The sequence below is a fragment of the Coturnix japonica genome, chromosome 15 (assembly GCF_001577835.2).
Source record: "Coturnix japonica isolate 7356 chromosome 15, Coturnix japonica 2.1, whole genome shotgun sequence".
NCBI lineage: Eukaryota > Metazoa > Chordata > Aves > Galliformes > Phasianidae > Coturnix > Coturnix japonica.
This window is the reverse complement of record NC_029530.1, coordinates 919,075-934,989: the sequence shown is the minus strand read 5'-3', so window position 1 is coordinate 934,989 and position 15,915 is coordinate 919,075. Positions and strand designations below refer to the sequence as shown.

General features: G+C 47.1%; 1 protein-coding gene and 1 long non-coding RNA gene across 24 annotated transcripts in view; one reads left to right on the top strand and one right to left on the bottom strand.

The window, feature by feature from the left end:
• ARVCF (ARVCF delta catenin family member) overlaps nt 1–15,915 on the top strand; it is a 151,998-nt gene that overhangs the window by 56,718 nt on the left and 79,365 nt on the right. The window contains exon 1 of one of the 21 annotated variants that reach the window (XM_032447912.1): nt 5,634–5,729. The exons of 18 other annotated variants lie outside the window; for them this stretch is intronic. Coding sequence is in view for 2 of the 3 variants with exons in the window: in XM_015877607.2 (XP_015733093.1) it covers nt 6,515–6,535 (21 nt within the window). In the remaining variant the exon portion in view is untranslated. Of the gene's footprint in view, nt 1–5,633; nt 5,730–6,431; nt 6,536–15,915 lie in introns of those variants that run through there. 2 more of the 21 variants (XM_015877607.2, XM_015877603.2) reach the window with 2 other exon arrangements.
• On the bottom strand, nt 701–6,226 carry LOC116654123. Of its 3 annotated transcripts, none has more exons than XR_004309056.1 (2): nt 6,093–6,226; nt 701–4,041 (listed from the first exon to the last, which is right to left on the bottom strand). It is a non-coding gene; the product is annotated as an uncharacterized LOC116654123 (long non-coding RNA). The 3 variants fall into 3 exon arrangements; XR_004309054.1 differs by having other exon boundaries at nt 701–5,718; nt 6,093–6,209; XR_004309055.1 differs by having other exon boundaries at nt 701–5,713; nt 6,093–6,209.

Sequence of the window (15,915 nt, the reverse complement as noted above, 5' to 3'; positions counted from 1 at the left end):
TCCACAATGGTACCTGCGCTGAACTGCATTCAGGCCAGCATTTACATAAAGTACATTAGCATAACGTTCCTATTAATAGCTGCTGTGCCTCTGTTCTTAGAGACGTTTGAGTATGGGACTTCACTTGAAAGGAGTAGCCTGCACTGGTTTGGCTGGAAGTGTGACAGCAGCGGGTAGAAGCTGGAGAGGCCGTTATCCTCCTGATTAGAGGGGCTGGTGGGAGATGTGCCCACCTGGCTTTTAATAGGAAAGGACAAGTTCACCTTCCTTTATTTTTTCCCTGGATGACTTTGTGCAGAGCACCTGATTCATAGCTTCAGAGTGAAATTCCTTGCCCACAGAACTGATGAAGCACGAGTTTTGTGCAGCTGTGGCCTAAAGTCTAACCACTTCCCAGGAAACTTAATGAAAGAGTTGAAGTCACACTGGGCTCTGCCTGGCTCCTGAAGTGACACCAACCTGTGCGTCCCTGCTCTGGGGCCAGGGGGTGGGAGGCTTCATCTGTTGTGTTAAAGTCTTTTGAGTAGATTCTAAATGACATAAAGCAGTTGATCAGCTAATATGTACAGTTAATATTTGATGTGAGGTTATTTGTAGGAATCTTCATGAAATGTACTGAGGGTCAAATTCTTCCCTAACTTACTAGAATTCATCAGATAGCATTAAATGAAGGACGAAACCTTCAGGCTTGTGCAGAATGTCGAGTGATTGCAATTTTATTATTATTTATTGCACTATGTTGTCAAGAGCACACAAATTGGAAGCTATAATATGCTCTGCTGGCTGCAGGGATTGCTTGTGCTTTAGTCAGATGCTTCCACAACTGAGATGCTCATCTCTATCACCCTGTTCAGCCTCGTGTTGTAAGACATATTATGGTATTACTCAAATGGGAGCTCTTCCATGTGGGAGTGGTCAAGGTGATTATATGCAATCTGGTTATTCTGTGTAGAATTTGGGCAAGAGTCGAAGGTTATTTCTGTGTTGTGAGAATGCTGAATGATCTTTAATGATCTCTGCAAATGAACAGTCAGAGTGGAATCCAGGGGGTTTGTAGTGAGAGCTTTGTAACAGTCTCGGTATTTTTTGCACTGTGTAGTTGAAGATTTCTTAGGAAAGAAAATCTTTTTTTATTGGACAATTTGAGAAAAGAGGATGTGGGCAATGTGCCCAGTGTGTAATGGTTGTTCTGAAGTCCTCAGGAGGCAAAAACCAAGGTATTATTCCAACATTGATTCTAATCACTATTATCGTTGTTGTTATTATTATTGATATTGACTTTAAGTTTATTCTGTAGCAGTAGCTCCTCATCCTGGGCAGCCTGCACAGGGACTTCTTTCACTTCATTTATTGATGTGTGAATTCGGTGAGTTCAGTATGAATTTGGAATATGCAAATGGAGCTTGTTGACATTTGCATGTACAGCATAGTCCTTTGGCCATTCATAAAGAATCTTGGATCTTCAAATGGAGGTCATGGAGGTGCTGTAATTGCCACAAGGTTTGTGCATAGACTTAATTTTAAATGAAGGAAGTGGGAGGGGTTTTTCTAAAAGGCATCTTGAAGTTGTTTTAATGGGAGAAATTGATTTCTTGGACAGGCTGAGTGGGTCATAGGTGATTTGTTCAGGTATTAATTAGGAATAGCAGGAATTATTTTTAATGAGATTTTTTCCCCCAGAGGATGGGTTCCTGTGAGATGCTGTCCTCACAGTAGGAGGTGCTAAATGAAGCTGAAATGCATCTATTAATATTAATGAGAATCTTTTGGAGGCGGAAGCAGGCAAAGAATTTGCTTTCATAGCCCTCTGTGGAAGTCAGCGCCTGCCAGAGCTTCAGACTGTGCGGAGGTTTTGTACCCATCTCTCCTTCCTGCATGAATTTCAGCTACAACCAGGAAGATCTGACCAAATACATCAGATCCTGTGAAGTTCCTTCCAAAGGGATTTGACAGGGGAGCACACAGGCCCTGCTTAGTAGGGCGAGTTGAGACTCAGATCTGTTGGCGTGCAACAGAATCCACTGAAAATCTGAGGCAACTTTGTGTGGTAACTGCTGAATTCCAAAGTGCCACCTAATGCCTGTCAGCAGGAGAGCCAGAGCCTTTGGACTGTACAGAGCAATGGCTGCATTTTCCTTAATCGCTTCAGAAATGTTTTTGTGGTTTCATTGGACTTGGAAAGTCTCAGCTTCCTTTGTTTTGGGAGACTTTCCTATTGAACGAGGTTTTGGAAGCAATTGAAAATCAAGGCTATAATTTTGTTTGCTGAGATGTGTGAAAGTGACGATAATTTGCTGCAACCTTTAACCTTTTTTTGGCTTAGAATATTGCCACATATAATTAAAAATTATTTCATGGGAATGACAAATTCAGTTTCATAATTTCCCTTAGTTTTCTATTTTTTCATTTCTCTTTACCAATAGAGGGGCATTTTTACAGTTCTGTAGTTAAAAGGCTGAGAACTCCACTCTCCTCCTTTCTGAAGCAGCTGGATTGGCTCTTTTTTCTGTCTGCAGCCTTATTCTCTATATGCAGCTATTTCAGATATAGGAATGTTCCTCCAGAATCAAATGCCGCACACAAAGACCTTGCTTCTCTCCTCAGGAAAAAACCAACCCAAACATGTTCAGGTTTTGGGTTGAGGGAGACAGTAATTAGTTTGAAAAGGAGCATAAAAGTGACTTGATGGCACAGACATCTGTCAGTCCTGTACATTAGCGAGAAACCAGATTTTTTCCCTGTGGATGAGGAAATGCCATACATTGGTCCTGCATCTTCTGAGCAAATGATTGTAATGTTCAGCTTGAAATACTGCACCGATCATCTGGGAAATCTGAGGGCAGGGAGGAATAAAAGAATCTCAGGAATGAAAGATGGTCAGTGCTGTTCTTTCATGCTTTGCAGTGCCTTTGTTTTCCCTGCCAGTGACTGTGGTATGAAATTATGGCCACAGTCCCAACCTTAAATCTGACCTTTTTCCTTGCTGTTGGCATTCCTTTATAAATGTAATACATCTCAACTTTTTTGCTTAAAACTGGAGGTTATTTGTTCTATTTTCAGTACCGTAGGATGTAGTTGATTCTTATCTAGGTGAAGCTGCTGGGCACACACATGGGGCATTCATTTGACTGCGACCTATATGTGGTGACACGTAGCTCCCTTTGTCCTTTACTTCTAATGTAAGCAATGCTGTTGCCAGACCGTCCTTGTTCTCATCCTGTCATATGACAGTGTGGATGAAATGGAGTTGACTGATATTGGATGTAGCAAGATGGAAGCTGTTTGTTTACAAGTGACGGTGCTTTGCACTCACTGAAGCACCTCTTGCTGCCCTTTGCAGAATGTGGCTGTGGTTTCTTTGTCATGTTGGTCTCAGCTCTGTGCTGTTTAGGCCTTCTCTTTAACACCGGGTTCCTGAAGCAGAATGATGCATGGGAGCCTCCGCCAGAATCCTGCCTGACAAAGGCTGTCTGCCTTCATCTCCCTTTCTAACCTTGGCAATATAAAAGCCAAAGGGTTTTCAGAATTACATTTTCAAATTTTATGGGTGCCATGGTGGGACAATTTGGGACAGTACAGATGCTTGACGGGATTAATGTAATTGTTCAAATGTTTAAAAACGATGGAAATGATAACACAGATTACAAAATGCATGCTGGGGGTATCATTTCTTGTTATCATGTGCCCACATTAAAATAGTGGCAGTGTGGCTCAGTGACACACTGTGGTGGTGCCCTGCTCATTAGTGCTCTCGCTTACCTTGTATATTTGTGGTGTGGAATCCCTAGATTAAATCAATAATCAAAGCAATAAATCCAGCCTTGGAGTGGAAGGTCCCCATGATGCTGAGAGCTGCAGTGGGTGCTTCTGCCTGCATGGCTGGAATTCTTGATTCATCTTGTGACTTCTCGCTCGGCCGGGTTTATGGGGGTTACGTATCACTGGGCCCATCCCTTATGTTTCCAGGCAGAGCTGTGAGCTGTTGTGGTTTTAGTGCCTCTGCGAGCAGATCAATCTGTAGTGCAGCACTCCTGGTTTAAGCTGTTCGAAGGGTAATGGGAGAAAATGAAAAGTTGGCCCAGGTACTGTGCAGGTCTGTCTAACTGAAGACGAAAGCTCTGCAGAATATTGCAAGCTCCTATGAAATGAGGGGGTTTGCTTTAAAAAACAAATAAATACATCTTTGGTTTGGGGTGAGAATATTTTCAAAGTTCCCCTTATAAGCAGGATAATAATCATCCTCCCTCCCAGCATCTATTATGCATCCGGGAGGAGGTTGTCATTCTTGAATCTGGGAGGTGGGACTTTGGCATTCAGCGATGTCGTTTTTTCATGCAGTTGTAGTGGTGGGTTTGCAGTGAGAGCTGCCAGCTCTGCCCAGGAAGGCTCAGACCCATCGCTCTGTGCTCACACATGGCTGCCCAGCGCCCTATGGATATAGACTTTGTAGTGTTTATTTCTCTGTCAGTGTAAGGAGCTCTGGCACATGTCCACGTACATGCCTAAATTGAATGGTGCTTTTCTGTGCCAGTGTGGCCTCAACAAGAGTTGAGCTCTGTTAGTTAACTGAAGAATAGTTGGTTGAGGAGGAGGGGGAGCTGAACAAGTCCAGGGCACTGGGACAAAGCGCATTCCATTCCTTCTGCTTCGCTTTGACTTCTCAGTGTTTTATTGAGGGCTGCTACAGTTGCTTCTGAATTACTTGTTTTTCAGATGGACTCTTGATTTTTTTTCTGTCCACTGCGGCAAATACTTGATTTCAGCCAAACTTTGTAGCACATTTACCATTGCTTTGGTCAACTTCTATAACACTGAAACTTGGATAACAAGGCTCTGCCATGTTCTGCCCCTCCCCTGCCCAACCTTGGCCCCAGCATTCAGCTGGAACCCCGACATGGGCTGCGGTAGTAGAGCTGAAACGAGGATTAAGCAGGTCTGACACATCCTGCCTGTGTTTAACGCCATTTTTACATGTTTACCTGCTGAGATTTGTATTAATTGACACGTTGATTGTAGTGACGCTGGAAGCTGGTTTAGAATGCTCGGGGAACCCGAAGCGAGGATGAAAAGACCCTTTTGTGCTAAGGTGCCTATTCTGGGAATTACAGAAAACTCCATTGTGCTCCGCCTTCCTTTCATTCTTTTGGCTCCGACCATCCCTGTTTGCCAGGACGGTCTCTAATTTGATTGCAGTACCGTGCAGTCCCTAATTACCCCTGTTCAGCCGCCAGCTGTGGTAGCCTTGGATTTATGTATTGCTTTGGTTTGCTGCTGGAGCCCGATAAATGGAGCAAACCCAGCCGCCCCCTGCGGGCGGGGCAGCCCGGCGGTGCGCTCCGTGAGCCGGGCAGCAGCTGCGCTGGGACGGCACCGGCACCCGGAGCTTCATGTCCGGCCGAGGTCGCTTTGTGCCCGTCTGCCCCGTCCCGTGCTCACTCCGCTCGGTGTCTCCGTGTTTATCAGCAGAACGATGGGATCCGCCCGGGAAGGCTCGTCCATCTCCGGGCTCGGAGCGGCCGGCAGCGCATCTGGCGTTCATGATGTTAACGAGTAATTGGGCGGGTCGAACGGGGGGGCAGGTGCAGGTGAATGATTTTAAACAAACGAGGCCAGCTGTAACTGCAGCCGTCAGCCTCACTGTCTGTGCAGGATCCAAAAGGGGGGAAGCCGTGATTGCAGGTGACCTTCCCGTGCTGCTGCGTTAGGAATGGCGCTGGTCTCCAAGCGGGGTACGAAAAGTAAACAAGCCGGGACTTTCCTTTCTTGCGCTGTCTCGCCATCCCTCCATCCCTCCATCCATCCCTCCATCCCTCCCTCCATCCCTCCATCCATCCCTCCATCCCTCCCTCCATCCCTCCCTCCATCCCTCCATCCATCCCTCCATCCATCCCTCCCTCCATCCCTCCCTCCATCCTTCTCCCNTCCATCCCTCCCTCCATCCCTCCATCCCTCCCTCCATCCCTCCATCCATCCCTCCATCCATCCCTCCATCCATCCCTCCATCCATCCCTCCATCCATCCCTCCATCCATCCCTCTGGCGGCAGAGGCGCGGCGCTGCTCGCAGCAGGTTGGTTATGTGCAGGTTTGTTACCTGCACGTTACGTCCCGCTGCTCGCTGTCCCCTTTGTCTCGCTCACACCGGAGCTCCCTGTGCCGGGCCGTGGGGACGCGGTTCCGCTGGGGCGGCCGCTCGCAGCCGCCGGGCGTGGCCCGGCCCAGTCCGTCGGTCGGTCCCCGCCCCCAGGGCCCGGTCGGCGGGAGCGGAGCCATGTGAGCGGGGTTTCCTCCCCTCGGGGCGGCGGCGCTTCTCGCGGGGGCTGTTCGCCCCGGGTGGGCTCCGGGCGGACGGACGCAGCCGCTCGGGTCGGGAGGGAACGGGGCCGAGGAACCGGGCGGGGCGGGGCGGGGAGCTGCGCGACGAGAGGGGACGCGGGGAGCGGCACAGCCGGAGCCGTGCGTCCATCCATCCCTCCATCCATCCGTCCGTCCATCAGTCCATTTATCCATCCGTCCATGCCTGCGGAACTCGAACAGGTCAGTACGGGACTCTTGGCCGGGGGAACATGGGGCTGCTTTTTGCAGCTGAGCTGGGAGAGGTTGTGCTGCTGCCTGTTGTGCTCGCTGCTGAAACGCTCGAGGAAGCCAACTGTTGTTGTCTGTGACCTTCTCGTCCTGCTCAGTAGATCTGGGGAACTCTTTGACGTAGAGCAGCTAGAAATAGAGCTTTTGGAAGGAAGGTTTGGCTATTGTGCTGTGTTTGCTTTTCCCAGGCAGCGCCCCGCGCTCTCTTTGATTCTGTTGCTGAACATACCAGGGAAATAACTTGTATTTCTTCCTGTGTTATTTTAAACAGAAAGTCCTCTTTGCTGCTATGCTAACAATGAACTTACAGCTTGGTGGGAGATTTCAGATGTCATTCCTTGCCTTGGGGTGTCGTTGGGTGCTGCAGTGAAGCTGTGGCAGGTAGATAGCAAGGCCAGCGGGCTGCTGTGTGTGGGATGCCTGCTGCCGTGCCCCCCAGGGCTGTGTGCTGAGCACAGGTGTCACTGGGGGGTGGTTGCTACGCACTTCTTTAAATATCCCTTTTTTCTCTCTCCTTTTCTCATTTGAAACAGCGTGTTTGGGGAGAGGAGTGTAAAATGCACTGCCAGTGCATCCCTGAACTTAAGTTCAGTGCTCTGGAGTTGCTGGAGGTGCTTCAGTTTGCTTGAAGCATGCTGCACGCTGCTCTCCATCCCGGCAGCAGAAGGCTGAATCGATTATTGATGCAAACAGGATCCGGGTTTCTCTCCAGTGGAAAGCAGCCCTTTCAGATGGGCCCCTCTGTGCTCACTCCCCTGTAGATGTGATGGTGGCGACCGCCCTGTCCGCTGGGGGCCCAGCCCTGTCGGCTGCCTTGCATGTCATTTGCATCCTGCGTCCTTTGGGGAGGGAGGCTCTGAGCTGTGCAGGACCTGCTGCTGCCTTGGGCTACACGGTGCCGTGCCACGAGCTGCTCATTTGCTGGAGCCGGATGGATGTCAGCTTTGGTGGCAGGGAGCAGGATGCTAACGGTGTGTTTGGTGCCTTCTGCTCTGTTCTCATCTCCTGGGCTTTCTGTGTGGATGGGAGGAGAAGCTGGAGTGAGTGGAAGTTCACTGTTCATCACTGTAGGTCATGCATTGCACTTAATTTGTAAATTCTTCTTCCACATCAAAACAACAACAAAAAATGCCTGTGGTTTTAATTTTCATGCTGCTTTCACAGCTGAGGGTGAGACAGAGAAGTGTTACTTTATCTTTTCTGGTGGAGGATGGGCTCTTGATTTATTCTGAGGCCTTTCTGCAGCGTAACTGATCGACTTGATGCTGCAGCAGCATATTAGAGAATGGTTTGTTTAATGAAAGGCAGCGGTTCTAAACTGCGTTGTCAGAGAAATTTATTGTGTAGTTACGGAGCCTTTAGAAAGTAATTTTTTAACTTTAACGATCACAATTAAGTAAAATTAAGCCCAATGGATAAATGGTTAAGGCGAGTGGCAGCCCTACGCAATCCATGTATACAATGGCTGAAGGGATTTCCGTCACATCAGCTGAAGGCTCAGTGCCTTTAGAGACTCCTCGCATCTAAAACCTGAGCAGAGACAGTTGTTGAGTTGTAATTAAAAAGGACCAGGGGTGACCTCCAGCTCAATGGACTTCAGCTGAGAACAGGCACGTTTCCTCAAGGTCTGGGCCCCAGAGCAACGTTGCACCTTGGAAGGCTGGTGGGGCAAACACACATGGAGAGCAGGTTCTTGTGGCTGTGATGGGAGGGCTGGCGTGTCCTGTGCTCTGCCTTCGCTCTTCCCTCTGCTCTTGGTGGCTGCAGATGGAGACTGCTGAAGTTTGTCTGTGCACGCTTGGAATTCTTCAGTCGGTCTGTACAGAGTTCATGAAATCTGGAATTTTCTTGGGGTCTGTGACTGCTAAAATACGCTTGGAGAACCGTGTGATGTATGGCTCTGATCTGGGCCTGAAACTTGCAGTGCTGGCTTGCCTCAGGGCTATGGAGTTGTGAAGGGGAAAGGAGTCACCCAGCGACTTTTGGCTAAAACTGTTCAGTTCTGCTATTTCTGCTTCAGAAAATACTTTGCAAACATGACTAATTCATGCCCTGCGCCCAGTCAGCTGCCTTTCCCCAGCACCTTGTCCCTGGAGCGTTTTGCTGGAGGTTGATGCTGATGTGAGCAAGTATCGAAGCTTGGAGCTGGCAGGATGACAAATGGAGCGGTGCGTTAACGACTGACCTGCTGGGGTCTGTGTCAGCCATGGAAGGCTTAGGGAAGATGTGCTCTTGGAGGTGCAGCCTGTGACAGCATCGTCACTCTCCGGTCAGCTGGGCAGTGTATTTTCTTCTGGGGGAAAAAATAGTGTTGGTAACAGTTGGAAGCTGCCTGCACGGGGCACTTCTGGCTTGTGCGGTGCCAGGAGCTTCTCTGGGGGCCTGGCCATGGAGCATATCCTGTGTCATGGATGGGCCGGGGCTGCTGGACCAGCTCGCTGTGATAGCAGCGCTGCGGGTTCCTGCCACAGCAGGTCAGAGAAGGAAACGGGCACTGCGGTGCCTTTAGTCGTGGCAGAGTTCAGGCAGTAGGAGGTGGTGCTTGGTTTGTGATGGAGGGTTTTATTTCTGGCGAAAAAATGGAATGTTGAATTGTGTTGGTAGGTTTTCTTGGGTTTTGTTTTACCTTTTAAGGATGTGGGGAGCTGCTGAGTCCTCCCTGTGCCCCAGCCATGGAATACGGAGCCAGGGGAGCAGTCTAAGAGTGAACGGAGTCCCCTGAGTTAAATCCTGAGATTAGGTGGTGTTTCAAATTGCTGCTTAAAGGAAAACTGACACTCCAACTTAGATAGTTCTGATTTCACAGTGTTCTTTGTGCCTCACGTATTTCATTAGGTTGCGGCCCAGCTTTGTTTTTCTTTTGTTCACTTGTCTGCATGCCTGAGCAGTGAGCAAATGTAACTGTACCTGGGAGAAGCTTTATGAGCACGTAGGAGCTAAAGTCTTGCTTTCTCTGGACAGTCATAATCTTTTGCATCTACAAATGGGCAGGCGTGATCTATTCTGTCTTACTGAGGTGGTGTTTCCATGAGCTCGGTGCTCCCTGTGCTCTGCAGTAATGTGAAAATTCATTACTTCCAGTGGTGTTCTCTGCCCCTTTGATGAGTCAAGCCCACACCTGCTTACAGGAGGAAATTGAAATGCCTGAGTTTTCCCTTTCGGCTGATCCCACGCAGCAATCCTTCACATCACAGTCTCTTCTTTGGCATTCAGAAAATAAAGAGGAAACTCTTCTGAGTAGACGTGGGGAATATTTGAGCTTGGGAATTTCTGCCTCTGCAAGCGAAATCACTTGGCACAGCACTGAACTGTTATTTTTAGTAAGACTTCCACAGCTAAACTATTGTTCAGAGAAGGAGCTGTTCCTGAAAGCCTGAAATGGAACCAGAAAGTGAGGGCTTATTTTTGTACCACAGAGAGCGTGTTTGCTTGCAGAGCTGTGGCTCCAGCAATACAGTTTGATTTAGATGCACGCAGTGTAACAGTGAGCGGGATCGTGCTGAACATTCAGAAGACTTTTCATCCTGCAGACTTGTCATTCATTGCGGAGCTGATAAGGTGTGCGGTGCGGTCCCTTTGTGGATGGTGGGGCCCTGAGATGTAAGTGGTTCCATGGATGATGGGGTTTGTTCTGCTGTTTGAATTGTAAACTCTTTCAAATTGTTTTAGCAAGTTTTGTGTCTGAAACCAATTGTGTTTCTCTTTGATTAGGTGGTTCTCAGGGGAATTCAGTGTTAAGGGAATAAAGGCCCCTTTGGCTTCCAGGAGCAGCGCTGTGTGGACCTGAGCTGCTTTGTGTTGTGATGCATTAAACAAAGTGTATCAGTGTTTGTACCAGAAAGCTGCACAAAGACTGGAGCTTTCCAGGCTTAAATGAGATGGAGTTGTTTGATTAAGGAGTTTAATACAGGTTGTTTAAAGTAGGCTAGATAAGAAAACCAGTATATAGGACTATATGTTGTGTTTCACGTGGTACTGCATTACGGCAATGGAAAAGAAATGGTTTTGAATGGACAGAATGACTTACTTGTAAAACAGATCATCCAGGTGGCAGTAGGTTTGTACTATCCTCCTATTTACTGTTCATGTAGTTTAAGTTAAGAGGCATGTGTTGCCATTTACATCTATTCCAGCAGGTGTTTTCTGTTGTGACAGCACACTGGTTGTTGGCTCATCTGGGAAATAGTGGCAGTGTGTCCTGGGACACCAGCATTGCCCAGCTGGGCTGTTTTGGGGATTTCTTTGCCGTTTCAAGTCTCTGATGGATCCTAGATGTGGTTTTTGGTAGTTAAGAATGCAGCTCCTTGTACGTCATAGTTGTGTGCCCTAATGAGGCAGTGCTTCAGGTAATCTTTTTCTGGGTTGTGAAAGGTTTCAACTTAAATGCTGTGGCAGTCAGGAGTGGCTTTGTAAGCGGTAGCTTTTACTCATCAATTACATATTGATAACTGCTTAGGGTTGTGGAATTTGGTTCTCAGTGCTTTCACAGCATTTGGCTGTGAGAAGTCCCTTTGGACTTGGATTGCTGGCAGACTCTCTGCTTTTTGGATGTGTTTTTTTTTAAGAGTAACTAATAATATTAATAGTTGCCTTTAATTAAAAGGGAATGGTTATTTCTGTGCTTGTAACTCCAAAGCTGCGTGGTTTCCTTACTTCCCCTAAGCGCTGCTGGGGCATTACTGTGCCTCGGGTGTTTTCTGTTGTGTTGGTAATGTTTTGAAATTATCTGGTGTGCTGCAAACAAAATTCTTTACTGCCTGGTTGCTTTTTCCTTTTATTGCTGCTAGACCTTGTAAGTAGAGCCATCTATCAGTACCAGAGGAGAGGCTGTCTTCATATCTTATGAGCATTCGTGTTCACTGGTGACAGCGAAAGGAGCCGAGGGAGCAAAGGAGTATTCCCAAAACTTCAACATTTGAGGCATCCTGTTAGTGTGCCTTGGTTTGTGTGTGCACAAAGCCTGGGGTGCCACAGTGAGCTTGTTGGAAGCACTCGCTCGGTTTGCCTGCTGTTACAGGAGGGATGGTGTCCAGCCAGAGAAGCAGAATAGAGGGAAGTAGGAGAGAAAGTGGAGTTCTGTTTTGCTGTGGAGAAAGGGAGGCACTGAGCATAGGTGTTGGGAAGCAGGTTCTGGGTAAAGCTGGCTGGCACGTGGGGGTTAAGAACATGGAGCTTTCTGGGTGAAATTTCAATGAGTCTGTTATGCAGAAAACTTGTCCTTGCTTTCTCAGCTGGCAGCTAAGTCGCGAGGTATTTAATAAAATATATGGGATCTTCTGAGGTCTTCTAGTTATGGCATTAATTCACTTCTGCAAGGTGATTGTGCCCTAGCAGTAGCGCAGCATCAGAACCTGGGGCTGCAGTCCCCATCTCAATTCCTGTTTGTTGTGCTTTTAACAAGGTTGTAACTGTGCTTCCTGGCTCCTCATGCTGCTCTTTGGCCAAACGGAGTGGACTGTGATGTATTTACAAGCCTTCTTAAAAACTGAATTGCACGCATTACTGTATGTAAATATAAGCAAATTTATGTAAACATATGTATGCCTGATGAGAAACATTTCACATTTGTCCTTAGCAATTTCATCTTATCTGGGTCATTCTTTCTCTTTCTGTCACGCGTGACATGATGTTGTGTTACCTGAGGTTGGAACGAATCCTGGTCACAGCAGCACATTTGTCTTGTATTTTATGACATGGTCCCATCACTTCCCATTTTCTTCTTTCTCCAGTTCAGCTTTTCAGCCGCTGGCTGCAGTGGTGCCACCTGCACAGCAATGCATCCCTCCGGCAGTTTGAAGGCATAATGCTGTGCTTCTGAGGTACAATATTCATCTTAGCAGAGTATTTCTGGAGGGAAGAGATGTCTGTTATTACATCAGAAATGGCAGCCATCACTCTTTTTAGATGGGGGTGATGAGAAAAAGGCTTCTTTGACTAACATCCAGTAAATAAGAAGCAAACAGGAGGTGACACTGTGCTCTTCCTTTGTCCGCAGCAGTAGGTGCAGAAAGAAGCGCTGATTTGTTATTGGTGTGACAGTGACAGAAGGACCTTGGCATTGGCAGCTGCAGCTTCTGTGTTTTAATCTATGCAAAATATTTTCTGTCAGTTTTGTGAAAACATAGAGAGAGAAAGGGAGTGTCATTTGGTTTGGTTGTTGGAAAGGTTTCTGCCCTTTCTAACAGATTGCATTTTAAAGTATCTAAGCTGCTCTAAAAGTAATGCCTCCTATTTGTTTCCATGGCGGGTGGGTTCTGGAGGCTTTGCACGAGGGAGCTGCTGGTGGGACCTGCATGTGCCACGTGTGGGATGCTGAGGGAGGGTCACATCATGGCAGCTGCAGTGATGTGCCCTGTGTAAATACACTGCAGATGTGTGGGTGTGTTTCATGAGCTGCTGCCCTTTGAATTGTCTTGTTTTCAGAGGAACTTGGCGGGGCTGTGTCATGTGGATACTGTTTTGGCAAGTGGAGTCACAAAAATATTTATGAAGACTGTTGGGTTCTTCGCCTGTGCACTGATCCCGCTCCTTCCTGCATCCAAACCTCCCTCAAGTGCTCTGTTCTATTCATGGACATCCCTGCTTTTCTTTTAAAGGGACAGAGCCTTGTGAGCTGGGCACTTGCATTGGGAATGAAAGAGTTAAGAATAATCTGATGGCAGGGCTGAGATCTGTTTGAACTTGTGGTCTCTTGAAAGAAAATGCCATTCAGCACCGTTGCACAGAGTTATTTCATTCTTAATTTTAATTGACGTGTCCCAGAATGCAGCCTGCTCTGAGGAATCCTTACAGTACGGAGATGGTTTTTGAGTCAGTGTGTCCATAAAGTGTTTTAAATTCAGGTCATTAATTTCCCTTTTGGTACTGACATTCTTTTCAGTTAACTTACCCATGAGGTTTATAAAATCTGAATGAATCTTTCCCTAAATAAGATGTTGGATGCCTGCAGGGGCTGCGGTTTGGTGACCTGGAGCTGCTCCTCCCATCCCATCCCTGTGTGTCCCTCTGGGCCAGCAGCCAGTATTGAGGGACGCTGCTGTGTGGGTGCTGCCCCTGCCTTCAGCTGCGGGATCCCGTGGAATGGTAGCAAGAATGGAGTTATTTGATTCCTGGTTGTAAAAGTGGCATCAATGCGTCACCTTTCTTAGTGGAAAAAAAAGGATTAAGCAGAAACTTGTGCTGGCGTAGCATCAATTTTTCATTCGTCTTCTGGGTTTAATTAAAATCCAATTATTTCTGATGGCAGTGATAGCAGCAGGGCTGTGCAGCTCCGTCTTTAGATGGTTGTGGGGAGTAGAGAAACTCGCATGAAATATTCTTGAATATTTTATGTTTTCAGGATTGATAACATACTTAAAATAAATTGTACGATAGTCCCATATTGGGTTTATCCCAGAAATTAATTCCTGCCCAGGCTGGCGCTGACTTCATAAGTTCTTACCCAGAGCCTGTCATCTCCTTCGCGTCTTTCCATCACTGGTAAGCAAGTGAATTTCTCTTCTGGTGTGCTGTCCAGGCGCTGTGTGTTTATACTCCTGTATGGCTGACTGACTCCCTTAGCTAGGGTGGGAGCTTCATCAATTATTAAAGCTCAGCCCATCTTGGTTTTGTCCAGCATTAGAGCAGAGCCACAGCTGCTGAGTTCTAACTGAGGAGTGTGAGAGCTTTCTTCTCAGCAGTGTCATTCCACTTGGGTATGCTTTTGTGTACACTGAGAATCTATCAGTGCACCAGCATCTATTTCTGGACTAGAGCATGGATAGTATTACCAAGTACGCTTTTCAGGAGCTGTGCTATAAAAACCTGGAGTGTGTTCCCGTGTACTTGGCTTTTGGTTCCTTCAGAACTTTTCCTTTCCTTTCTCCCCTGCAGATGTTAACATGCTGTGTTAATATGCACCTTGCTCTGCACAGGGAAGGAGAAGCACCTCCAGTGCCATTCACCTTGCAGCAAAACCAGTGGCTGCTATTCCACCTGATGTGCTTTCAGTATGGCTGCTGGTCTGGGTTTTTAACAGGCGCTGAGGTTGGATCACTTTCATGCTGTGTTTCTGGCAGTCAGGATCACTGCCCCTCTAGGACCAGCCCTCACAGCAGAGCGGAGATTCCAAGGAGAAACAAGGAACTGTTTGAATCTCTTCCAGTCTCGGGGAAGACAGAGGTCTGTGCTTTCTCTCCTGCTCCTGTGCTGCAGCTCGCAGTTGTAAAGTGTCATATTCTTGTCTGACACAGAGTGGGAGTTATTTGACATCTCCGCTGATGCTCTGTTGCCACTTCTGTGATGAAGTTCCCCATCAAGTGTTACAGAAACTTGTAGGAGCTTTGTCACTAATGATGACAGAAATGTGTGTCTGGACCATTTGTGGCTCAGTGGACCTTAAGGCTGCTGGGTACAGGCTCACAGTGGCTGAAGTTGCTGCTAGTAGTGATTATCTCTGGATTTTTTTTTTGTCTGCGTTGCACTTTGTTCTTATTTGGGCTAATGAAGAACTACTACTTGTTATTATGGTAGGGTCACTCTGAGGGTAAGTGAAAGCAGCTCATTGTTCAGGTTCGAACTCCAGACTTTCCACAAGTCTCTGGAGACGGTGGTTGTCACTTTTCTCCTTTCTACCCATCCAGGCACGTTCAATAGAATGGATTGTTTCTTGGCATAGTCAAAGTTCTTCTAGGAATGTCGTTATCTCTGGGGGCAATTTAATTTACAGGAAATGCATTCAGCTTCTTGCAGTGGGTGCATCAAGAAAGCTTGAGTGGATAATTAATCCAAGGATTGGGAAATGAATTGAGAGGGAAATTGTTGCTTTAAAGATGTGCTAAATAATCACCATTTTACTATATTTAGCTGTCTATTAAGACGTAGAGAAGACAAACCTCTCAGTCTGGTGCTCTGTATTTTGGAAGGGCAGCACAACACAAACAGCCAAACGTTTCTACTTCTGTCTATCCGGATTTCCCCTGGTGCAGGCAGTTTGCTGTCGGCTGTCAGTAACGTGTGAGAGCTGTTGGATTCCTGCCTTGTAGTGTGCTGTTTAAAATGTCCTTTTTCTTTTCAGCACTGGAAGTTGTCCAGGTGAGCACACAAGTACTTGGGAGCTGAGGGGTCTGGAGGTTCTGCTTTCCCAGGTTCAGTGGTGGTGCTTGAGGAATGACCTGAATAATGTGACTCTTTGGGAAAGTCAGAGATCTCCCTCTGTGTTGTCTTTGGAGGCACAAGAATTGGTGGCAGAGGCAAGGTGCTTCTGGGATCACTCTTTAGTTTATAACACTTCAGGTTGTGGCATAGTAATGTAGAGTTATTTTGTAGTTATTTGTAGGTACCCAGAAGACAAA